Raw genomic sequence first — 25,775 nt, 5'->3', positions numbered from 1 at the left:
CCACCAGGGCACCATACAGACTTTATTAAAGAGTTTGGTGATTTTACATCCGAGTTAGTTCTGACTGCAGATAAAGTTTTAATAGTTGGTGATTTTAATATCCATGTTGATAATGAAAACGATGCATTGGGATCAGCATTTATAGACATTCTGAACTCTATTGGTGTTAGACAACACGTTTCAGGACCTACTCATTTTCGAAATCATACTCTAGATTTAATACTGTCACATGGAATTGATGTTGATGGTGTTGAAATTATTCAGCCAAGTGATGATATCTCAGATCATTATTTAGTTCTTTGCAAAATTCATATAGCCAAAATTGTAAATTCTACTTCTTGTTACAAGTATGGAAGAACCATCACTTCTAACACAAAAGACTGCTTTTTAAGTTATCTTCCTGATGTATCCAAATTCCTTAGCATATCCAAAACCTCAGAACAACTTGATGATGTAACAAAAACTATGGACTCTCTCTTTTCTAGCACTTTAAATAAAGTTGCTCCTTTACGCTTAAGGAAGGTTAAGGAAAACAGTTTGACACCATGGTATAATGAGCATACTCGCACCCTAAAGAGAGCAGCCCGAAAAATGGAGCGCAGCTGGAGGAAAACAAAACTAGAGGTATTTCGTATTGCTTGGCAGGAAAGTAACATATCCTACAGAAAAGCATTAAAAACTGCTAGATCCGATTACTTTTCTTCTCTTTTAGAAGAAAGCAAACATAACCCCAGGTATTTATTCAATACAGTGGCTAAATTAACGAAAAATAAAGCCTCAACAAGTGTTGACATTTCCCAACACCACAGCAGTAATGACTTTATGAACTACTTTACTTCTAAAATCAATACTATTAGAGATAAAATTGCAACCATTCAGCCGTCAGCTACAGTATCACATCAGACAGTGCACTATAGATCCCCTGAGGAACAGTTCCACTCATTCTCTACTATAGGAGAGGAAGAATTGTATAAACTTGTTAAATCATCTAAACCAACAACATGTATATTAGACCCTATACCATTTAAGCTCCTGAAAGAGGTGCTTCCAGAAGTCATAGATCCTCTTCTGACTATTATTAATTCCTCATTGTCATTAGGACATGTCCCCAAAACCTTCAAACTGGCTGTTATTAAGCCTCTCATCAAAAAACCACAACTTGACCCCAAAGAACTAGTTAATTATAGACCAATCTCGAATCTCCCTTTTCTGTCCAAGATACTAGAAAAGGTGGTATCCACACAATTATATTCCTTCTTAGAGAAAAATGGTATATGTGAGGATTTCCAGTCAGGATTTAGACCGTATCATAGTACTGAGACTGCTCTTCTTAGAGTTACAAATGATCTGCTCTTATCATCTGATCGTGGGTGTATCTCTCTATTAGTTTTATTGGATCTTAGTGCTGCGTTTGACACAATTGACCACAACATTCTTTTGCATAGACTTGAATACTTTGTTGGCATCAGTGGAAGTGCATTAGCATGGTTTAAATCGTACTTATATGACCGCCATCAGTTCGTAGCAGTGAATGAAGATGTATCCTATCGATCACAAGTGCAGTATGGAGTACCTCAAGGCTCAGTACTAGGGCCGCTACTCTTCACGCTTTATATGTTACCCTTGGGAGATATCATCAGGAAACATGGTGTTAGCTTTCACTGTTATGCTGATGATACTCAGCTCTATATTTCTTCGCAGCCCGGTGAAACACACCAATTTGAAAAACTAATGGATTGCATAGTCGATATAAAAAACTGGATGACGAGTAATTTCTTACTGCTAAATTCTGAAAAAACAGAGGTGTTAATTATAGGACCTAAAAACTCTGCTTGTAATAACCTGGAACACTGTCTAAGACTTGATGGTTGCTCTGTCAATTCTTCATCATCAGTTAGGAACCTAGGTGTGCTACTTGATCGCAATCTTTCCTTAGAAAGCCACGTTTCTAGCATTTGTAAAACTGCATTTTTCCATCTCAAAAATATATCTAAATTACGGCCTATGCTCTCAATGTCAAATGCAGAAATGTTAATCCATGCATTTATGACCTCAAGGTTAGATTATTGTAATGCTTTATTGGGTGGTTGTTCTGCACGCTTAGTAAACAAACTACAGCTAGTCCAAAATGCAGCAGCAAGAGTTCTTACTAGAACCAGGAAGTATGACCATATTAGCCCGGTTCTGTCAACACTGCACTGGCTCCCTATCAAGCATCGCATAGATTTTAAAATACTGCTTATTACTTATAAAGCCCTGAATGGTTTAGCACCTCAGTATTTGAATGAGCTCCTTTTACATTATAATCCTCTACGTCCGCTACGTTCTCAAAACTCAGGCAATTTGATAATACCTAGAATACCAAAATCAATTGCAGGCGGCAGATCCTTTTCCTATTTGGCGCCCAAACTCTGGAATAACATACCTAACATTGTTCGGGAGGCAGACACACTCTTGCAGTTTAAATCTAGATTAAAGACCCATCTCTTTAAGCTGGCATACACATAACATACTAATATGCTTTTATTATCCAAATCCGTTAAAGGATTTTTAGGCTGCATTAATTAGGTAAACCGGAACCGGAAACACTTCCCATAACAACCTATGTACTTGCTACATCATTAGAAGAATGGCATCTACGCTAATATTTGTCTGTTTCTCTCTTGTTCCGAGGTCACCGTGGCCACCAGATCCAGTCTGTGTCCAGATCAGAGGGTCACTGCAGTCACCCGGATCCAGTACGTATCCAGACCAGATGGTGGATCAGCACCTAGAAAGGACCTCTACATCCCTGAAAGACAGCGGAGACCAGGACAACTAGAGCCCCAGATACAGATCCCCTGTAAAGACCTTGTCTCAGAGGAGCACCAGGACAAGACCACAGGAAACAGATGATTCTTCTGCACAATCTGACTTTGCTGCAGCCTGGAATTGAACTACTGGTTTCGTCTGGTCAGAGGAGAACTGGCCCCCCAACTGAGCCTGGTTTCTCCCAAGGTTTTTTTCTCCATTCTGTCACCGATGGAGTTTCGGTTCCTTGCCGCTGTCGCCTCTGGCTTGCTTAGTTGGGGACACTTCATCTACAGCGATATCATTGACTTGATTGCAAATAAATGCACAGACACTATTTAACTGAACAGAGATGACATAACTGAATCCAATGATGAACTGCCTTTAACTCTCATTTTTGCATTATTGACACTGTTTTCCTAATGAATGTTGTTCAGTTGCTTTGACGCAATGTATTTTGTTTAAAGCGCTATATAAATAAAGGTGACATTGACATTGACATAGAGGTTTTCCAGTCCGGTTTTAAGACCTTGCACAGCACCGAACCTGCCCTAGTATCACAAACCTAGGAGTTAAAGTGGACCCTGAGCTTAAATTTGACAGTCAGATCAAAGCTGTTGTCAAATCAAGCTTCTTTCATTTAAGGCAGCTGGCCAAAATAAAGCCAATTCTGTCAAGACAACATTTTGAAACTGTAATCCACGCCTTTGTATCTACACTGCTGGACTACTGTAATTCACTATATGTGGGGGTTAGTGGGTCCTCCATCACCCGTCTCCAGATGATACAAAATGCAGCAGCACGTCTTTTAACGGGCACACGTAAACATGAGCACATTTCCCCTATTTTAGCTTCATTACACTGGCTGCCTATTCAATTTAGGATCCATTTTAAAATTCTGTTATTTGCTTTTAAATCAGTAAATGGTCTTGCTCCGCCATACCTCTCTTAGCTTCTACACTCTTATAAACCCGTCCGCTCTCTCAGATCAGATGATCAGCTGCTCCTGACTGTGCCTAAAACTAAGCGTAAGCTCAGAGGGGACCGTGCCTTTGCTGTGTCTGCCCCTAAAATATGGAATGATCTGCCTTTGCATGTTAAGCAGGCCACTTCTTTATCTGTTTTTAAAACCTGGAGGATCCCTTGTCTCTGCCTCCAGCCTCTGAGTCCCGGACCCATCAGTCCACTAGCTCCGCCAGTCTCCCTCATCCCTCCGGCTCCACCTTGGTCTGTCATTGACAAACGCCCACCTTGGGGCTCCACTCCTCCAGTCCACCGTGGCCTTCCGGATCCCCACCTCCGCCTCGGCCGCCAGCGCCATCTGCTACACCTTGGCCCTCCAGATCCTCGGTGTCACCCTGGCTCATCGGCTCTTTGTCTCCGCCTCGGGCTCCACCTGCTCTGTCATCGGCCATCAGCCCTTCCTCCACCATGGCTCCTCCCTTCATCGGCTCCACCATGGGCCACCATCATGGCTGTGGCCTGGGTCCCACCTGGCTCCTCCCTCCATGGTCTCTGTCTGCTGGCCCACCCTATGTTGTTACACGGTGCAAGGTCGCACCTTCCGGGAGGGGGGAGTAATGTCACACACCTGGACTCATTATGTTGTGTCTTCATTCCTCATGTTCTTTGTGTAACCTGGTATGTATATACTGTTAATTGTGTCATTATGTTCAGATGTGTCTTGTCAATTAACCTCTTTACGTTCCCCTTATAAGTTGCATTCTGTTCAGTATTTGTTTGTCCAGTCTCGGTGACGTGTACGTGTGTTTCTGCCTTCACCTTGTGGATTACTCCATGTGCATTATCAAAGACTTTGTATCATCATCTTCCACATTTACTTGCTTCTCTCCCACACCATAGCTTGACAACTGTATGAGAAATTAACTTAATGTTTCACTATTAGTAGGAACACTTGTTTTTATAAATGATAATAATGAGTATCAAATTACAACAAATTGTTAATGATTTTAAAAATATTTAATCAGCTGTTGTAAACAGGAAAAAAAAAAGTGATGCTCTACTGATTGGGAACTGCGTAGGAGGAAATCCCATTCTACCAGGGGGTTAATTATGGCAAAGACGGTTTAAAATACCTGGGTGTTCTTTTAGGCAATGATTATTTCATGCAGAAAAAAATTGGAAAGGAATGGCACATAAATTAATAGGACGTTTTAAAAAATGTAAATGGTTGCTTCCTCAATTGTCTTTTAGAGGACACACACTTATTATCAACAATCTTGCGGCCTCTTCCCTGTGGCATAGACTTGCATGCATCGATCCTCTGTTGGCTTTTTATAAAAAATTCAAGCAGAAATGGTGGACTTTTTTTGGGACAATTTACATTGGATCCCTCAAAAAATTTTCTTGCCAAAGGAGATGGAGGCCAAGGTCTAGTGCATCTGGCAAGTTGATGTGCTGCTTATCGTCTTCAGTTTTTGAAGACATTTTTGCTGGGATCCAAAAGACTGGTATGGAGACCAGTAGCTCAATGTATTCTACGCAGTGTGAGTGGACTTGGACTGGATTCTGTCTTGTTTTTAATGGATTCTACAAAACGTGATTTCTGAGAAATTCGTGTTTTTATTGAAGTCTTTTTAAAATATGGAGTTTGTTTAAACAACAGTGGATGGAACCATTGATGTCTTTGTACTGGCCTCTTGAGGAGCCCGTTGTGTTTGGTGCACATCTTGATGTTTCTGGTGAAGAAATACCAGGTATTAAGGATTTGCTTTACAGGAATGGATCTCTGATCAACGCATTATAAATAATGCAGGTCCCGATTTTAAAGATGTAGAAGCAGTCTCTACCATTCTAAAATTAAAATTAGATTTATTAAATATTTTTTAGATAAACTGCAGGGGTTTTTGAATCTACAAGAAAAAAATAAAAATAAAAAACACTTGAAAAGTAGAATAAAAATGTAAAAAAAAAAGTTTTTTTTATTTATTTATTTTTCTTTCAGATATAAGTATTGTACCTGATTTTACCTCATCAAATTATATTATTCCTTTTTTGAAGAAGGAAATTGATAAGAAAATAGATTAATTTGCAGCGACTGGAAAAGTACTGTACAGAAGTATTATGAAATGAAATGAAATATGGAAATGTTGAACCCAAATGAAATGGAGACTGTGTTTCATTGTTTTATGTTTTGTACCAGACTTTCTTTATTGTTTAGTCTTTTAGAGTCTCTTTTTGACTATTTTGGAATATATTTAAAAAAAACAGGATTTTATTCATTATTTAATTGTTGCTTAATTTTATTGTTGGTATTGCAAAATGAGCTACTTATGTAACTTGGAGAAAGAAAATCGAACAGAAAGGAGATCAAGAAGTTAGACGAGTTTTTAAAACAAATTGTAAAATCACGACTTTTAATTGAGTTTAATTTTTATAAATTAATGTGTACATTGAATATTGTTGATGTGCTGTGCTCATTAGCTAAAACTTGTTCTTTTGGAAATATTGTTGTGATTTATTTATTTAGTCTTTTGCAGGGTCTTGAAGCACTGCCTTTTAAAATGTCTTGCGACGGGCCACCCAAAAGGCGGGGGCTGCAGGGGTGTCCCATACACATCTGGTCTTGGGGTATGGTAACCGTACTATAAGCGGAATAATTAACCATTGAATTTTAGAAAAATAATGCACACCCGAGGTGTAACGCATCACCACCTCGGTTGTAGATTATTTTTCTAACAATCAAATGGCCCATTGTCAATTATTCCTTACTTACCGCACAGTGAGAGTAACATAAAGTAAGTTAAATCACAGCATCATGTTGTGTTCTTTAAATTATATATACATGTACAATACAAGATTAAAATCGACAAATTTGTTTTCACGTTTGTTTACAAACAGTGACATATGCCACAAGTGGATTGGCCAAATCTGGAGGCCAAACAGTCCTCTGAAGCCAGGGCACAGATGGACACTAATCTCTGCCAAGAAACTCTGCAATAACGCATGTCAGAGTACTATGGTCAAGGCTCTTAATGTAATGTGTGTGATCCACTTAGGGAGCATCTCAGTGTCTTATTTGTAAAACCATAAGCACAAAAGGATTCATATGAAATTTCCTGGATCATTGTGGTTGACATACCATATTGAAGACAGCCATGATCAGGATGAGGGCTGTGGTTGCCATGGTGAGGGTGATGCGTGGCCAGGGCTTGTTGGATATGATTCCGGAGGATTTAAGGATCCAGAGCCAAGATGCAGAAGCTGTCTTATTGCAATGCTATTGTTGGTCAACACGAATAAAAAAAATAAAAATAAATTAGTGCTGTCAAATGATTAATCGCGATTAATCACATCCAAAATAAAAAAATATATATATTATATATATTATATAGAGTATATATGTAAGGGATAATCAACTGTTTGCCATGCATTAAAGGATTTTAAGTGAACAATGTGGAGGCCAAGAACCACGGCAAGCGTAGGTTGCCTCAAATATAACATCCTTTAATGCATGGCAAGCCATTGATTATCTCGCTAACTCTATGGTCATTTGACAAGTTATAGACAAATTAAAACTAGTATTGCTCTTTGCAGCGCAATATTTGACCAGAAGGGTGAAAAATTATAGTTATTTTAGTCAGTTATGGTTCGTTAGCTCTAGCATTCTGCCTGCTTCAAATCTCAGAGATGATGAGTGTGGTAAGATCACATTTATTTGAATGAATTATAGCATTTATTTCAATTAATTATTGATCGAGTGAGAGAGAGAGAGAGAGAGAGAGAGAGAGATTCAAAATAAAGCCCTCTTTGACATTGATTCCACCACAATGTCTCATCCTCTAAATACACTCATGTTTCAACTAATGAAAGAATATCAAACTGAGTCTGACTCCAACCACAATCCCAATATTCATAAAGACATTGAAAAAAATTTAAAGTATTATTATTAGAAATAGAGAAATGAAGATATACAAAAAATCCTGGATACAGAGATAATGGCAACTATGCAAACACTGTGACTTAAATCAAATAGAGGACAATAAACACTTTCTTCTTGTCTGTCCCAAATACACCACTACAAGGCAAATATTCTTTCTACAATTTGAAGCATTGAATTCATTTCTCTCTCTCTCTCTCTCTCTCTCTCTCTCTCTCTCTCTCTCTCTGAATGACTGTGAAACTCAGCTGTATACTCGGAGAGGATGAAGTGGCAGTCAATCCATTTGCTTTATTTGACATTCTTCATTGAATATAATTGTTATCATTAATATTAGAAATACTGTCTGCTGTCATTATAATTATTTTATTGTATTTATTCATTTTATCACATTTATTACTTTTTTTGTTTATTTTTTACTTTGATGGTGTAATCATACTCAGTTTTTTACACATCTAAAATGCTTTGACAATACTGTAACACAAATGTCATGCAAATAAAGTTCAACTTGAACTTGAGCTTGAGAAAGAAAGAGAGAGATAGAAAGAGAGAGAGAGAGAGAGAGAGAGAGAGAGAGAGATGACAGTTGTGTGTGCTTTACCTGCGTCTGCACATCTCTCTACAAACAATTAATTACTTCATAAAAACAGCGATTTTACCACCTCGCTGTTGAGGGATATAATGTAGCTATCTAGTATCTAGGCTATTTTATTAATAAAAATCATGAGGAAGCATTGGTAACACGTTTATATGTATGTATAGGGCACTCTGCGATCTCCAACCTCTCTCTCCATTTCTGTGTGTGTGTGTGTGTGTGTGTGTGTGTGTGTGTGTGTGTGTGTGTGTGTGTGTGTGTGTGTGTGTGCGTGTGTGTGTGTGTGCATCAATTAAAGAACCGCGTTAATATGGAACTGTGATTAAACTGACTTGGATTAAACTACCTGTGCATTAAACAGTTTAAATGCAGCCAATCAGGATCCAGTATTCAGACAGAATATGGAATAATTTGAAAATATTTACCTGTATTTACATGTATATATTTATATTCATATAAATGTATTTAGTATATAAACATAACAAATTTTCACTTGGTTGATTGGATGAATTGTATTATTGTGATATGCCTTGGGAAATCTGTATAACACATTCTCATCAGACTGTTATCACAAGGTCATGGTGGAGAATAAACACATGATTCACTTCATTTCATGCACCAGTTTTCTTTTCTTGTACATTTGGGAAATCTTACTGCGGTTGATGCTTTTGTAATATAATAAATAAAGCTACTAAGAGCTGAGTCAGAATAACTATCACAGCATAAGACCTTCCAAAATTTACACAATGGAATTGACATCAGCAACAACCTGTACAACATCAACCCTTAAAACTCTATAATCTGTTACTTTTTTATACTGTAAAAAAAATAAAAAAGATCAATTCGATTTTAATGTAAGATTGTCAGTGATTATGTCTTATATATATTGCACTGTGTCTACGTATATTCTTCCATTTAGTCCTTGCACTACCAACAGATTTAGCAATAACATCTATTTGTGTATTTATATTTGAGTTGTGACTTAAAAATGGGTGGGCACTTTGTTTTCTTGGATTTTGTGCGTAAAAGAAAATACAATTTATGTGCAAAGTAAAATAGGGCGAATCTAATTGAGAACTTCTGCTCTTCACTTCGTGCACAAGAAGTTTAGTTAATTGTGTTGAATCTTCATGTTTGGTTCATGGTTTATTTGTCATGAAAATACATTGTGGCCACAAGATATAAAATAGTGGGAACATCATAGCAAGTCGAGACTATGACATATATAATATTAACTAGTGGCCACAAGATAATTTTGTCGAGGTAATGGCAATGGCTTATGTCTTGCCCACGCAATAGATAGACAGGATTCAAATGAAAATAAAATTAAGTTTATTGATAATAAATGTCAAAAGAATATGTACATAATATGGGCCTATAAGAAAACATTTTCATCCATCTCTCCCTACTTAGTAAATCAATAATAATAATAATATTAATTATTATTATTATTATTATATTAATTGTTATGTCACCTTCATTTAACATTTTTTTCTTTAAATAATGTACAGTATTATTAGGTTACTTAAAATTGCTACTATATTTTTTGTAAATACTGTTAATGCACATCAATCATGCTTATAAAGTTTGACTGGAAGAGGTGGAAGTACTTGGTCTGCTCATCTCTAATGATTGGAAATGTAATCCTTTACCATCTTTGGGTATCAACAGCTCCTTTGAATCTCATTCAGTCACTGTTACCTACCCTCTTAAAATACATTTTGTAGTTGTCGACCCCCAGGACCACTAGGTAACTTTCTGGATGAATAAGATGTGTTGCTCTCAACCTTTCCTGAGGATGATTCTCCCCTAGTTATGCTTGGAGATTTCAACATCCACCTCTGTATGCTGATTTCCACAGTCTGCTTGCCTCTTTTGATCTCAGTTGAGTGTCAACTACTGCTACTCACAAATCAGGCAACCAACTGGACCTTATTTATACATGACACTGCTCTACTGATCATGTACTGGTTACTTCACTGCACACGTCGGATCACTTCCTCCTCACACTTAACCTCAACATGGTCCCTGACACATCATTTACCCCTCCACATGTCATCTTTCGACGTAACCTACGCTCACTCTCACCCTCCCAGTTATCTGCAATGGTTTCATCTTCACTTCCTTCCCCTAAACTATCAGCATCTTTTGATGCTAACAGTGCTACTTTCTGCTCCACTCTTACATCTTTAGACACTGTTTGCCCCTTGTCTTCCAGGCCAGCCCGTACCACCCCTTCTGCCCCTTGGTTATCTGATGTTCTACGCAAACACCGTTCTAAGCTTAGAGCTGCTGAAAGGGTGTGGCGCAAATCGAAAAATACCACTGACCATGATGTGTATCAGTCACTCCTATCTTCCTTTTCTGCTAATGTCTCCACTGCTAAAATGACATACTACCATAATAAAATTAACATTTAAAACTCTCGCATGCTTTTTAAAAGATTATCCTCACTTCTTTGTCCTCCTCCTCCCTCTCCTGCTTCATCTCTAATAGCTGACGACTTTGACACGTTTTTCATTAATAAGAATAAAAAACATCAGTGCACAATTTTTTAAACCACAATCAGTCAAGCTCATATCACCAACAAACATACATTCATTTACATCCTTCTCCTCACTCTCTGAAGCAGAAGTCTCCAAACTCATCCTTTCTAATCATCCTACAACTTGCCCGCTTGATCCTATTCCATCTCATCTCCTTCCTGCACTCATTCACATCATTTACACATCCCTCCACACTGGTGTTTTCCCCTCATCATTTAGACAGGCTCGTATAACTCCACTAATTAAGAAACCCAACCTCAACCCATCTCTTTTAGAGAACTACAGACCAGTTTCCCTTCTTCCTTTCATTGCTAAAACACTTGAACTAGCTGTGTTCAACCAAGTCTCTGCAGTTCTCACACAGAACAACCTCCTTGACAGCAACCAATCTGGCTTCAGAAGTGGACATTCAGCTGAGACTGCCTTGCTCTCAGTTGTTGAAGCCCTAAGACTGGCAAGAGCGGAATCCAAATCTTCAGTACTTATCCTGCTTGATCTGTCCGCTGCTTTTGACACGGTTAACCACCAGATCCTCCTATCAACCCTACTGGCAAAGGGAATCTCAGGAACCACACTTCAGTGGTTTGAGTCTTACCTACCTGACAGGTCCTTCAAAGTATCTTGGAGAGGTGAGGTGTCCAAGTCACAAAATCTAACTACTGGGATGCCTCAAGCCTCAGTTCTTGGACCACTTCTCTTCTCTGTCTACATGGCATCTTTAGGTTCTGTCATTCAGAAACATGGCTGTTCATACCACTGCTATGCTGATGACACTCAACTTTACCTCTCATTCCATCCTGATGATCCGACGGTAGCTACTCACATCTCAGCTTGTCTAACAGACATTTCTTGCTGGATGATGTACCATCACCTTCAACTAAACCTAGCCAAGACAGAACTGCTTGTGGTTCCAGCAAACCCATCGTTTCATCACAATTTCACGATCAAGTTTGGCACATCAACCATAACTCTTTCAAAAACATCCAGAAACCTTGGAGTTATGATTGATGATCAGCTGATTTTCTCAGACCACATTGCTAAAACTGTCAAATCCTGCAGATTTGCTTTATTCAACATCAAGAAGATCAGATCCTTTCTTTCGGAACATGCTGCACAACTCTTGTTCAAGCTATTGTTCTGTCTAGGCTGGACTAATGCAATGCTCTCTTGGTAGGTCTTCCAGTCAGTTCTATCAAACCTTTAAAATTAATCCAGAACGCGGCAGCAAGATTAATTTTAATGAGCCAAAAAGAATACACGTCACACCTCTGTTTATCAATTTGCACTGACTACCCATAGCTGCTCGCATAAAATTCAAGGCATTGATGTTTGCCTACAAAACTACCACTGGCTCTGCACCCATTCACTTCAGACTTATGTGCCCTCTAGAAGCTTGCATTCTGCAAGTGAATGTCGCTTGATTGTGCCATCCCAAAGAAGCACAAAGTCACTTTTACTGACTTTTAAATAAAATGTTCCCTCCTGGTGGAATGACCTCCCCGACTCAATCCGAGCAGCTGAGTCCTTAGCCACCTTCAAGAATCGGCTTAAAACCCTTAAAACTACCTTTCTAATCTTTTTGTATTCTAGTTTCTTTTAATTTATTATGCAATTATATATATATATATATATATATATATATATATATATATATATATATATATATATATATATATATATATATATATATATATATATATATATATATATATATATATATAAAACCTCTAACAGTAGCTTGCTCTATTCTTTTTCTATTCTATCTGTTTTCTTTTTATTTATTATATTATTTAAAAGCCCTTGCTACGTGTACAGTCGTGGCCAAAAGTTTTGAGAATTACATAAATATTAGTTTTCAAAAAGTTTGCTGCTAAACTGCTTTTAGATCTTTGTTTAAGTTGTTTCTGTGATGTACTGAAATATAATTACAAGCACATCATATGTTTCAAAGGCTTTTATCGACAATTACATGACATTTATGCAAAGAGTCAGTATTTGCAGTGTTGGCCCTTCTTTTTCAGGACCTCTGCAATTCGACTGGGCATGCTCTCAATCAACTTCTGGGCCAAATCCTGACTGATAGCAACCCATTCTTTCATAATAACTTCTTGGAGTTTGTCAGAATTAGTGGGTTTTTGTTTGTCCACCCGCCTCTTGAGGATTGACCACAAGTTCTCAATGGGATTAAAATCTGGGGAGTTTCCAGGCCATGGACCCAAAATTTCAACATTCTGGTCCCCGAGCCACTTAGTTATCACTTTTGCCTAATGGCACGGTGCTCCATCGTGCTGGAAAATGCATTGTTCTTCACCAAACTGTTGTTGGATTGTTGGAAGAAGTTGCTGTTGCAGGGGGTTTTGGTACCATTCTTTATTCATGACTGTGTTTTTGGGCAGAACTGTTAGTGAGCCCACTCCCTTGGATGAGAAGCAACCCCACACATGAATGGTGTCAGGATGCTCTACTGTTGGCATGACACAGGACTGATGGTAGCGCTCACCTTTTCTTCTACGGACAAGCCTTTTTCCAGATGCCCCAAACAATCGGAAAGGGGCTTCATCAGAGAATATGACTTTGCCCCAGTCCTCAGCAGTCCATTCACTATACTTTCTGCAGAAGATCAATCTGTCCCTGATGTTTTTTTTTCGAGAGAAGTGGCTTCTTTGCTGCCCTTCTTGACACCAGGCCATCTTCCAAAAGTCTTTGCCTCACTGTGGTTGCAGATGCGCTCACACCTGCCTGCTGCCATTCCTGAGCAAGCTCTGCACTGGTGGCACTCCGATCCCACAGCTGAATCCTCTTTAGGAGACGATCCTGGCACTTGCTGGACTTTCTTTGACGCCCTGAAGCCTTCTTTACAAGAATTGAACCTCTTTCCTTGAAGTTCTTGATGATCCTATAAATTGTTGATTTAGGTGCAATCTTAGTAGCCACAATATCCTTGCCTGTGAAGCCATTTTTATGCAACGCAATGATGGCTGCACGCCTTTCTTTGCAGGTCACCATGGTTAACAATGGAAGAACAATGATTTCAAGCATCACCCTCCCTTTAACATGTCAAGTCTGCCATTCTAACCCAATCAGCCTGACATAATGATCTTCAGCCTTGTGCTCATTAACTTTCTCACCTGAGTTAACAAGATGATTACTGAAATGATCTCAGCAGGTCCTTTAATTACAGCAATGAAATGCAGTGGAAAGGTTTTTTTGGGATTAAGTTAATTTTCATGGCAAAGAAGGACTATGCAATTCACGTTCCCTTTCAATATTTCACTCATACTGCGTTGAAGATGCTATGGGAACCCAGTTCAATCACGCCATGCTAAGAAGGGGGGACGACCAACGCAATCATACTTGACCTGTGATACCAAGATATGACAATAGCAGCTAGGAGCAGAATAAGCTCAATGAGGTTACGTCTGGCCTAGCTTGATCATCTCGTGTCTGTATCGCCTCAGTACCAAGGGGACCAAGCGCATACGAGCGGAGTTTGAGTCTTGGGCAAAGAATGGCCAAGAGCATGCGATTGAGGAACAAAAGGGTGACTTTTACACAGAAAGTACCCTAGCATGAAGTGCCGGGGCGTCTATATTATAAAATCTAGCAAATGTGGACGGCGAGTTCCAATCAGCCGCTGCACAAATTTCTGTGATAGTCACACCACTAGACCATGCCCAGGATGAAGACACTGCTCTCGTCAGTGTCACGATCTTTCAATATTGTCTCTGTCTCCGCAACAGAGAAACATACTTTTAGCTGCTCTTACTGCTGCAAAAAAATGTTATTTATTTGCTGGGTTCCTTCCCATTCAATGGCCAGATGTGTATGGGGCTTATCTTTGCTTGACATTGTTTCTATGGAACTATCTACAGCTCGTATTCATGGAGCAAAGACAAAAACTTTGAAAACCTGCAGTGCTATTTTTGACATTGTTAAATCTTTTGTATCTTCTTTTTGATTTATAATTTATTTGCATGAAGACCATTAAATTAAGACAAACAACTGAAAACAAAAAAAATGAAACTAAAGGGGTACCTTGAGTGTCAAAAAGTGACACCAGGGTGTCCTGACTAAGCGTCAATATATGACGAGTTGGGAGTGAGACTTTGTTGGTACTTAATTGCAATTTTACCTCTTGAACCTCTTAAGTTCAGATTGCATTTAATATAAAATTGAACTATAATACAGTTTCATTTAAATATAAACATGCAATTAAATGTACAATATCATTACATTTAGCTTGCACTTCAATTTATTTTTATTTTATAATAAGTATACTGAAGTGTACTTCTTTTTCACAAGTATACCGAATTCCCCAAACAATAGCAGACATATGTGTTTCTTTCAAAAAGATGTCACTATAAGTAAACAAGAATCTAGTTATCTGAAGTATCAATTTTGCCTGACAAAGACCTTAGGGTCAAAACGCTGTGTTTATGTTTTAATAAATTAATCTTTGGGAACAGCAGGTGCAGTGTGCCAATTCTTCTTGGCTTATAGCGAAGTGCTTCATATGATTGACCACTTGTCTAAGTGCACATATTATATAAATGTTCTTCCAAAAAGAACAAATAGCAATGTAATGTAATGTACATTGTGGTAAACGAATGATTGGGTTTTGCTAAAACAGTGTTAAAATTATATTGCAAATTATCACTAGATTCCATTGGTACTTACCAAGAAATGGCCAATGAAGCAAATGAGCAGAATCACAGACAGAATTAAGAAAGACATTCCAAATGATATTCCCAATATTGCAGTTCTGAAATAGACAGAAAGGACATGGTGTCTTAAATCACAAAGGGAAGAAAGTGATAAAAGGTGTTCTCGATCAAAAATTTATCCTGGCATCTCCAAATCTTATTCAACATATTCATCGTGACAGCTCCAGTTCATTAAAGTGAAGATGAAAATAAAGACCTTTTGTAACAGAGAAAAACTTAAGTCAGTAGAAATTAAGAATTATATGGTAAACAAAATATTTATATGCATTTGGATACAGATTGCATTCTTTAAACCCTTATATGACATTTCCTGTGTTGTCATGCATTGTGAAACAGGTACAGAATATGAACAAACTTACTTTGGCAGAACCAGAATCTGAACAATGAAAATGCAGAAGAATATCAAGCAGGCACAGGTGACATAATATTTGAAGGCTGGTAGGGTCGTTGCTCTATACTGCAGTGAAAGGACACACTTTTCTCATACAGAATCTAACAATTTGGTATTTTTTAGTCTAGTTGACTGATTTGTTTCATTCTATATTATTGTGGATGACAACAAATAGGTATGTTTCAATTACTGATATGGTGATGTATTATTAAAAAACTATGAATGACTCTAGTTCAAATTAACATAAGCTTACAAAGTATCAGTGCTTACCTCTTTTTCCAGTGTTTTATTGTGAAAAAACAACGATATTCTCTGAATGTCCTCCGATTTGAGCCATTGTCTATGGAAATAAAAATACACGTATAGATAAAACCAACCGACAAAGAACTGGAACACTAAACATCATGGGCAAATGAAGCAGAGATATGAGATAACCTACTTTTGAGAATTGATGCCATCAAAAGTTCGAATCATCCTCTCGTTGAGTTCCTCCTCAAAACGCTTCTTCTGAGATTTTGTTCTGAGGAGGACATTGACATATTAATTACTTTGTCTTTGGCATGCATTCATTAGCATAAAATATATTTACCATTTAAATTAATTATATACATTTATAATTGTACTGTATGCTTTTAAATACTATGTTTATTACAAAAAGGTCAAAACTAGGAACATTAGGATTTAGAACAGATTAAATATGTCACCTACTGTAGCATTACTGCTCTTTGGTAGGCTAAAATATATATATATATATATATTGTGTTGGAAAAATATACAGAAGTTAAATTCACCTCTCTGAACGCCTCTGAAAGTGGTACTGGCCCATGGGGACATCCTGTTAATAAAAAAAGAGTAGGTGGTGAGTAATTTTTAGCAGTAGGGACATCTTGAACAAATAAAAGCCACAAGAACAAAAGTTGTTTATATATGTTTTTGTTAAAAAAAAATACATGTATTGACAGCTATAGAACGGAAACACATGTACATGACATATGTCCAAAATTGTATTACACATATATGAACACATATTTGTATGATCTAGATATATGTGGTTATATATAAAATTCCAATTTCTAAAAAGTGGCATACTGTATATGTTTTTACGTTTACATTTATGTTATATATATATATATATATATAGACATTTTTTTATTTATTTTCGGGCATTAAGCAGTTTAACTATAAAATCTCCATACTAAAATCTAGGCCCTGAAGGGAAAAAAGAAGAAGAAGAAGAAGAAGAAGAAAGGGAGGACTGTTGAGAACTGCTATTGTAGAGTTTATAGTGTCTCATAGGCACGCTCACAGCAGTGTTGATTTTTCCATTCTCATTGGTCATGCTGTCTCTGTGGTGAAGATTGGCGAAAGGCTTGGCTGCACCCCATGACTCCAGGTATCTGGTCATCCTCACTGAAGCTCTCATTTTAGTCCCATACATGGCGGGTCTGGGTCTGTAGTGGTGCTGAGGACTTTTTCTCTCTGCCTGAAAAAACAGACCACAGTCTAGACAAACTTCACTAAACACACTGAGCACTAAGTGCCTTGGATAGCTTAACAACATGAAACATATTGCCACAGGATTTTTGTAATGACAGCAGCATCAGCAGTGACAATGGCTAGGTTTTGAAAGAAAGCTTTAGACTTGAAGGAAATAAAAGTGACTATTAATTTGTTCTTCATACCTTTGGGTTGATCACTAAGTAGGTTACAACTTCATGCTCTTTAAGATAAGGATCACGCTCCTGTCCATCTCCATCTTCAACCTTATATGCCTCATTCAAGTGCTCAAGAGTCACTGAGGTGATGTGGACTCGTCTATTTATCAAGAACTTGCAATTACTATTGTTTTTCTGACCAGATTTTCAACAGTTTCACATCTTCTACAAACTGAAAATGCATGTTAAAATTATGAATAGCTTTAATTAAAAATTAAACAAACAATAAAATAAAACCACTACAGTGGCTTACCCAGGTACACCACCTGCTTCCATGTGATTGGCTAAAGTCACATCATGTGACCAGACATCATATTGCCATTTCTGGAGGCCAATCACACCACAGAGAACATTTCCAGAGTGAACACCAACTCGCATATTAATGTCCACTCCTGTGGCGTCTCGCACTTTCCTATACAGAAAAGGAAGATGGGAAAAACAACACACGCCGTCAGACATCAGAGCATTGATTTAACCTTATACCTTAACACAATTAGAAACCCATTGAGACAAGAGACATGGCTTTGGCTTTTAAAAGGCATTTGACCTTTTGAAAGTTGATTTTGTGACTCCAATTCACAATTTGAAAGAGATGCACCAAAAGTGGTCAGCATGACTCTGTTGTAAATTAATCATTTACTCGTCCAGTGTACCAAACCTGTGAATTTCTTTCTTCTTTAGAGCATAAACTAAGATGCTTAACAACATGTCCTAGCTGCTTTTTTCCATACAGCTATCTGAGTAGGACCTTAGGATTTCAAGTTATAAATAATCAACATAGGTCAACAAAATTAAGCCTTGTGTTTCTTATGTTATATTACATGTCTTCTGAAGCCATACAATTGCATCATGTGGAGAATATAAAAATTTACATTAACTTGATTTACATTAACTGTGAATTATTAATTTTATAAATGTTGCTGATCTGTAAAACATTGATTGGCACTTGGTTTAAAAATGAAAACTCAAGTGTTTCTACACTATGGCTGAAAATAAGTACTTACAAACTACAATATAGCATTTTCATAGAATAATCATAAAATGTACTTTATTTTTTTATTTTTTTATGGTTGATAATAAGTTTCCAACAAGATTTTTCTGCAATCTTTAAACAGGAAATCACAGCATATTTTCCAACACCACAATTTACCAGCAACTACTAATAGAGAGATTTCATTCTTCCAGGTTTCTGCAGAACATGTAGAGATAAGAAAAAGACAGCTAGACTCAGCACCAGTCATTTTTCCACAGTCTGACCTCTGAGGCCACTAACTCATTATCAGGATGGCCAGGTATCATGTCCTTCACAGCAGCGCTGGGCTGAGACCAATCAGCCCCTCTGCATGGAGGATTATAGGACTGGAATAGAAGCTTTGCTGCTGGACTGACACTGCCTAAATTCTATCATAGAAATATAGCACACAGTTTTCTTAAATCCTGGTCTGTTTATTGTATAATAAAATGCTTTTAATTTGATTCAAATTGAAGTTACATGTAAATATAAACAGAATGATGATTTCAATTATTTATGTTCTAATATCCTGTTTTAATTTGAAATAAAGCCAGATGTTCACAATGCTGTTCTTTAGAGACAAAGTGTGAACAGGTCCAGATGTGTTCAAGCTAATCACAGGCAAAGAATCTTTCAGCTAAGATATAAAGGAAACAACAGATGTACAAGCTCTTTGTAAATGCACAGTTTGACAGATGTTTAGACTGGTGGGTCTCATTTGATTTTGCAGCAGAACCAATATTGTAGACCTTAAGTACCAGACTAGTTTATTGGAGTATTTAGTAGTAGTAGGTCAAATTAAAATTTAAAACACCAGCTGAGAACCACTGATAGCAGACATGTGGGGCTGAACTTACTTAATAGCTTCGCACATGTCAAGACCCATCTTCACACAGTTTTTGGCATGATTTGGCAAGGACTCTGGGAGGCCAGATACACAGTAATAACAGTCCCCTAAAATTTTTATTCTCATACATTCATTTTCCTGAAACATACAGAAACAATCAAGAATGTCATCAACCACAAAAAAAGGAAAAGAAAAAAAAGTATAAAAAATTATAAAAAATTATATTATATATACATATATATATATATATATATATATATATATATATATATATATATATATATATATATATATATATATATATATATATATATGTTTCAAATTATCTGCAACATTTGAGTTGAGTTTTTTATATGTGCTATATTTTCCAAACCAGAAGGTTTGTATCAATAAAGTACGTAACTTGTCACTGGACTAGGAGATCCAGCTTACCTTGGCAATTTGGTCAAATTTGCCAAATAGCTCATTTAACATATGGACCAGCTCTCCAGGTGAGCAATCACTGGCCAAGCGGGTAAATCCAACGATGTCAGCATACAAAATACTGCAAAAGAACATACATTTGTATGCGTGACTCAGGATTGGAAAAAAAGACATACATATTTATTTAGATTAACTATTTTATGCATCTGATACTGCTTAATTGCTTCGGACTCATTATATTTCTCATACAGTAGAACAATACAATAATGCTAATGGCAATGTTCCCCTCAGACCATAACAGAATGAACCACCACAAGAAAAGCACCCTCAGAATATTGTGTTTCTCAAGATCTCTGCATGTCTGAACGTGTGACACTTCATGTGACATAATTATTTTGTATTCTTTTAAATCCCTGACCTTTTCATTTCTGTGCATTACAGGCATAGATAACATTTCCTGCTAATGCTGCTGTCTCACAGGGAATTAAAGCCAAGCAATAATTTTAGCACTACAAAATATTAATTTAAATGAGAAAGTCCTTTAAAAACGGTGAGACAGTGGAACTTTGATGGACTCGGTTACTTTATTGGAAAAAATAAAAATAATAATAATAGCTTAGGCGACTAAATTGGTTTAGTAACAAACAGTCCAATTGAGAGGAATACAACACATCGTCTCAAAAGAGCTCAAAAGTACATACATTTTTAATTACCAACACCCCCCAAAGCCCCAATCTCCCCCTGCCACCCATGTGGTGAAAATTCTTATTTTTTATTTATATAATCAACACACCTGACATTGGTGTGACGCTGTACATATAAATTATGGAAGTTGTTGGTGTTTTCCACCTGACCAAACTTTGGCCCCTGTAGTCTCTGTATGATTTCAGCTTTCATCACTCGGGCAATGTGAGCAGGAAGCAGAGACAGCAACAGACGTTCCTGTAGCAAAAACACACCACAACAAGGAATGAGATAATTATATCTCACATGCACACTTGTCTGGCTTGTCTCTTTCAACAAAAGCTTCTGTTACCTAAAAGAACAGCACACACAGTCTTCTGAACAAAAAAATGCAAAGAAATAAGTGAAGAAACGCTCTAGAGAGCATCAAAAGGCACCATACAGACGTGTTCCAAATATGAAGGCTATTCGAAAGGGTATGTTACTTTATTATGACCCCTAAGAATGTTTTAGTTAATAGGTTTTGTAAATAAATAAATAAATATATTAACCAATTATGATTTTGCCATAGGGTCAGCTACCTATACTGTACAACATAATAACCCTCAATTGTCACCTTAAAGAGCAATTTTTACTTGATTTTACCCATAAAAATAAGTTTTGTTGGTATCATTAAAATAGTTTGAATCAGGGATACTAAATAGTATTATTGGATTTGAATACAACCAGTTACAATTACGATTAGCCATTTTTAGGTTATAGTTTTCATTGGTTTTATGACTTTTGGAACTTGAATGTTTGTCTGGTGAATACAACATATCTATAATAAATGGGAAACTCTATAACTTTTAAAACCCCACATTAAAAATTAATATTAAGCAAGACCAATACTGCAGGTGGTTAATCTGCATTTAAACATCATAGAAAATTCCTGCTGCACATTAGTTCTACTATATTAGCCTTTCTTTACTGGAGCTCTTTAAGCAAATTATACCTTAGCTCACATTTTTCACAGGAGATGTGAAAATCCATGAGTCAAAGGCTTCTGTAAATGTGATATTCTTCTGTGATTGATAAGATTGGGTTACAGTGGACTTTTGTGAAAAGGTAAAACTGAGATTACCGCAATAATTTAAACTTTATAAGATTTCCTTACTAGGCATAAAGTGTGAATGAGTTTAATTAGATCTAACAGGGATGGTCTGGAGGCTCATTATGAGCTTGACTCTGTGCTACACGCAAGAGAAGGTTAATTGTCCAGTAGGTCTGGTACATTTCCCCTATTCAACCATAATGAACTTCAGAAAATCATTTTACAATACTGCTAATTTTATTAGCATTAATTTATGCTGTGACAAATGCATCATCCTTTTTTCAACTAATACATTTGCTATAAGATGAATGTAGTATCTACTGCAATAATAACAACAGCAGAAAACTGTGTAACGTTGCAGTGGTAGCTGAGACCACTGAGCTGTGGAAAACACAATTCATCACCCATAGCCTGAGAGGATATTCTTAAGAGGTTAATCCAGAAGAGACCAGAGAGGCAATGTTTGACCTCTCGCAGAGCATATAGTCTGATGGAAGACAGCCAATATGCCAGCAGCAGCCTTCAGACTTCACTGAGACAGCAATGGGCTTCAGTCACACCATCTGCCTTTGTTGCCCTATCCAAACTGGGAGCTAAGAACCAGCATCACAGAAGTGTCCTGATTTCCACTCATTAGCAACTGGGCAGAGAATAGGACAGTGTTTTGCATTATCTCAAAAGGGACAACTTCATGTCAAACTTATGGAAAAGTAATCATGGCCTAGAGACTAGGCAACAAATAAAATTACAAATCCGATTCCAAAAATGTTGGGACACTGTACAAATTGTGAGTAAAAAAGGAATGGAATAATTTACAAATCTCATAAACATATATTTTATTCACAACAGAATACAGATAACATATCAAATGTTGAAAGTGAGACATTTGGAAATGCCAAATATTGACTCATTTTGGATTTCATGAGAGCTACACATTCCAAAAAAGTTGGGACAGGTAGCAATAAGAGGCCAGAAAAGTTAAATGTACATATAAGGAACAGTTGGAGGACCAATTTGCAACTTATGTCAATTGGCAACATGATTGGGTATAAAAAGAGCCTCTCAGTGTGGCAGTGTTTCTCAGAAAGCAAGATGGGCAGAGGATCACCAATTCCCCCAATGCTGCGCTGAAAAATAGTGTGGCATAGGCAGCTTACACATCTAGAAAAGGCACCATCAATGCTGAAAGGTATATCCAAGTTCTAGAACAACATATGCTCCAATCCAGATGTTGTCTCTTTCAGGGAAGACCTTGCATTTTCCAACCTGGCAATGCCAGACTACATACTGCATCAATTACAACATCATGGCTGGGTAGAAGAAGGATCCGGGTACTGAAATGGCTAGCCTGCAGTCCAGATCTTTCACCCATAGAAAACACTTGGCACATCATAAAGAGGAAGATGCGACAAAGACCTAAGTTAGTTGAGCAACTAGAAGCCTGTAGTAGACAAGAATGGAACAACATTCCTATTCCTAAACTTGAGCAAATTGTCTCCTCAGTCCCCGTACGTTTGCAGACTGTTATAAAAAAGAAGAGGGGATGCCACACAGTGGTAAACATGCCTTTGCCCAACTTTTTTGAGATCTGTTGATGCCATGAAATTTAAAACCAACTCATTTTTCCCTTAAAATAATACATTTTCTCAGTTTAAACATTTGATATGTCATCTATGTTGTATTCTGAATAAAATATTGAAATTGAAACTTCCACATCATTGCATTCTGTTTTTATTCAAAATTTGTACAGTGTCCCAACTTTTTTTGGAATCGGGTTTGTACAATAACAATTTCAATAACATTGTGTCCTTAATAGGCATGATATGATCAAATGAAAACGTAGAAAAGTTGTGTACATATGGGTTTTTTGTTCTAACCAGAAGCAACTATTACAATTGACAAAAAGCAGAGCAGGTAACACTTTATAATAACTGCATGCTATGAACCATTTGTTAAACATCAGTAAATAGTCAATTCGTCATTTCGTCATTTTTAAAGCATTGTCCCTACCATTAATAAACAGTAATAAACAGTTTATAAATACAGCTATAAATTATTTGTTCTTGATTTATGAGCATATCCATAATGTGTTTAATAATTTTCATCTTCATAATTTATTAATGATCAATTTACCATTTCTAACTTAAGAACAACACTATTAACAAAGAAGTTATGTAGGCGTGGTTTATAAGATCATTAAGAAAGTGTACGTAAATGTTCAATAAACTACTTCAAACAGTATTTAGATTTACAGTATTTAGATCTACATTTAGATATATTATAAGCATTCAGTAAATATAATATTATTATTATTATTTTTTTTTTTTTTTTTTTTTTGAAGATACAAAATAATTAGCTGAAATGAAACCAGTTATTGAAAATAAATGATTTGTTACTGCAAATCACTATCAGTGTCTGCAGTTCAATCTCAAATCTAACATTTGTGGCCTACATAATACTACACTACATTTGTGGCGAAGACATGAGAAAACTGACCTTTGAAAACTCCTTAATATGACCAACTATGATCTGTCAAAAAGAGGGATAATTCTATCATTACACTTCTGATTCACATTACCAAATAAGCCATATTAAGCTTATGTACAATCAAATATACTGTACTTTCAAATTCCTGAGCACATTTACAAAAACATGCATTGTAGATTAAATAAAGTTTCTCTACATACATTTTAGGAGGATGAGGAATTATTATTTTTACACTAATCTAATCTAGTTCTGTCATTCTTTCAGAAAACTGGCACACACCACAAATGCTTTCCAATGTTCCAGGACTAGACCCAGTTCACTCCTGAATTCACCAATTTTGAGTCACCTTGAGCATTAAGTGCTTTGCCAAAGAAAACATGGAATATCTTGTTTTTGCCAGTTGTCTTTCAACTTTAGCCACATACCAGCTGAAAGTTCATGACTTCAGAACTAAAAGATAGTAAAGTAAGACAGATACAAAACCTGTTGTCGCTTCTCAAACTCCAGTTTGATGGGTGATTTTATACAGTTGCAGGTGTCTTGATATGTCTGTTTTAGCGCCAGTTCCATCAGATGCTTATGGTATGCTCCTGCCAGGTTCCCGCATATGAAAATTATGATATTTGCCAGGATCTAGAGAAATAAACAAAAGTGAACAATAAAGCCTATGATATATAGGATAATACCTAAAGAATTTACAAATCTGCACCAATGTTCTGACATCTACCAAGGGGAATTACTTACTTTTTTTTCGCTTTGGTAATATTTTCACAAGTACAGTGTATTTTTTCAAAACTCTTAGTACAAAAATCAAAACTGATCACACTGTAACATTGCTAGTCATTCTTTCAAAATCCATAATTTCATTACACTTACATATAATTTCATCCAATCATTTGGGCATAATAACACTTATGTTCTTTTTTTCCCTTTTTATACAAAACATTCCCAAATGCATAAACTATATATCATGAAATATTTCTATTCTCACCTTTATAGATTATGTTAGTTGATCTATAGTGGGTGATGGTCAAAGTAAGTTATCCTAATAATGTAACCTATTAACATGCACAAAAACTGTCTCTTTACATAAATACAGATATGGGTGTCTTGCCATAACTTAGTTTTAATACGACTGACCTTATATTTAATGTGAATTTAACACTGAAAGTTAATGTGAATGAAAACATTGTAAGTTAGGCTACTTATCATAACACTGTACATTGTACAGAAAGAGAGCAAAGAACATTACATTATCAAAGAACATTTTTATTGACAGTCTAGAGGTCAAGCACTCTCTAAAACTCCAATTAAAATCACTGAAGCTGTTTACACTGTGAAATTAATATCTTACTTATAGATTCATACACACATCTGCAGTTTGTTGTTACTAACTAAATAATTCACCAGAAAGAAGTATTCATTAGTAGTGATTAAAGCACTGGAATTTAAGAGATGACTCATTGGAACACCTCTGATTGGTCACTGCATTCATAAACCCATTAGCATTGTGTGCGATTGGTTATAATGTGCAATGCTGTACAAATGCATCTGTGTCTGGCTCAGCA

General features: G+C 36.6%; 1 protein-coding gene across 2 annotated transcripts in view; it reads right to left on the bottom strand.

The window, feature by feature from the left end:
- The window catches only part of adcy2a (adenylate cyclase 2a), a 178,219-nt gene that overhangs the window by 19,477 nt on the left and 132,967 nt on the right, over positions 1-25,775 (bottom strand). The window contains exons 4-16 of one of the 2 annotated variants that reach the window (XM_059567336.1): positions 24,691-24,840; positions 20,737-20,885; positions 19,953-20,064; positions 19,531-19,658; positions 17,915-18,073; positions 17,629-17,761; positions 17,253-17,429; positions 16,738-16,781; positions 16,386-16,466; positions 16,217-16,286; positions 15,915-16,012; positions 15,509-15,593; positions 6,893-7,030 (exon numbers count right to left, since the gene is read on the bottom strand). In XM_059567336.1, coding sequence (XP_059423319.1) covers positions 6,893-7,030; positions 15,509-15,593; positions 15,915-16,012; positions 16,217-16,286; positions 16,386-16,466; positions 16,738-16,781; positions 17,253-17,429; positions 17,629-17,761; positions 17,915-18,073; positions 19,531-19,658; positions 19,953-20,064; positions 20,737-20,885; positions 24,691-24,840 — 1,524 coding nt within the window. The remainder of the gene's footprint in view (positions 1-6,892; positions 7,031-15,508; positions 15,594-15,914; positions 16,013-16,216; positions 16,287-16,385; positions 16,467-16,737; positions 16,782-17,252; positions 17,430-17,628; positions 17,762-17,914; positions 18,074-19,530; positions 19,659-19,952; positions 20,065-20,736; positions 20,886-24,690; positions 24,841-25,775) is intronic. The other variant, XM_059567337.1, reaches the window with a different exon arrangement.

The sequence above is a fragment of the Carassius carassius genome, chromosome 15, assembly GCF_963082965.1.
Source record: "Carassius carassius chromosome 15, fCarCar2.1, whole genome shotgun sequence".
In the NCBI taxonomy this organism is placed as follows: Eukaryota; Metazoa; Chordata; class Actinopteri; order Cypriniformes; family Cyprinidae; genus Carassius; species Carassius carassius.
The sequence above is the reverse complement of the archived record's forward strand: the minus strand, read 5'-3'. Positions and strand labels throughout refer to the sequence as shown.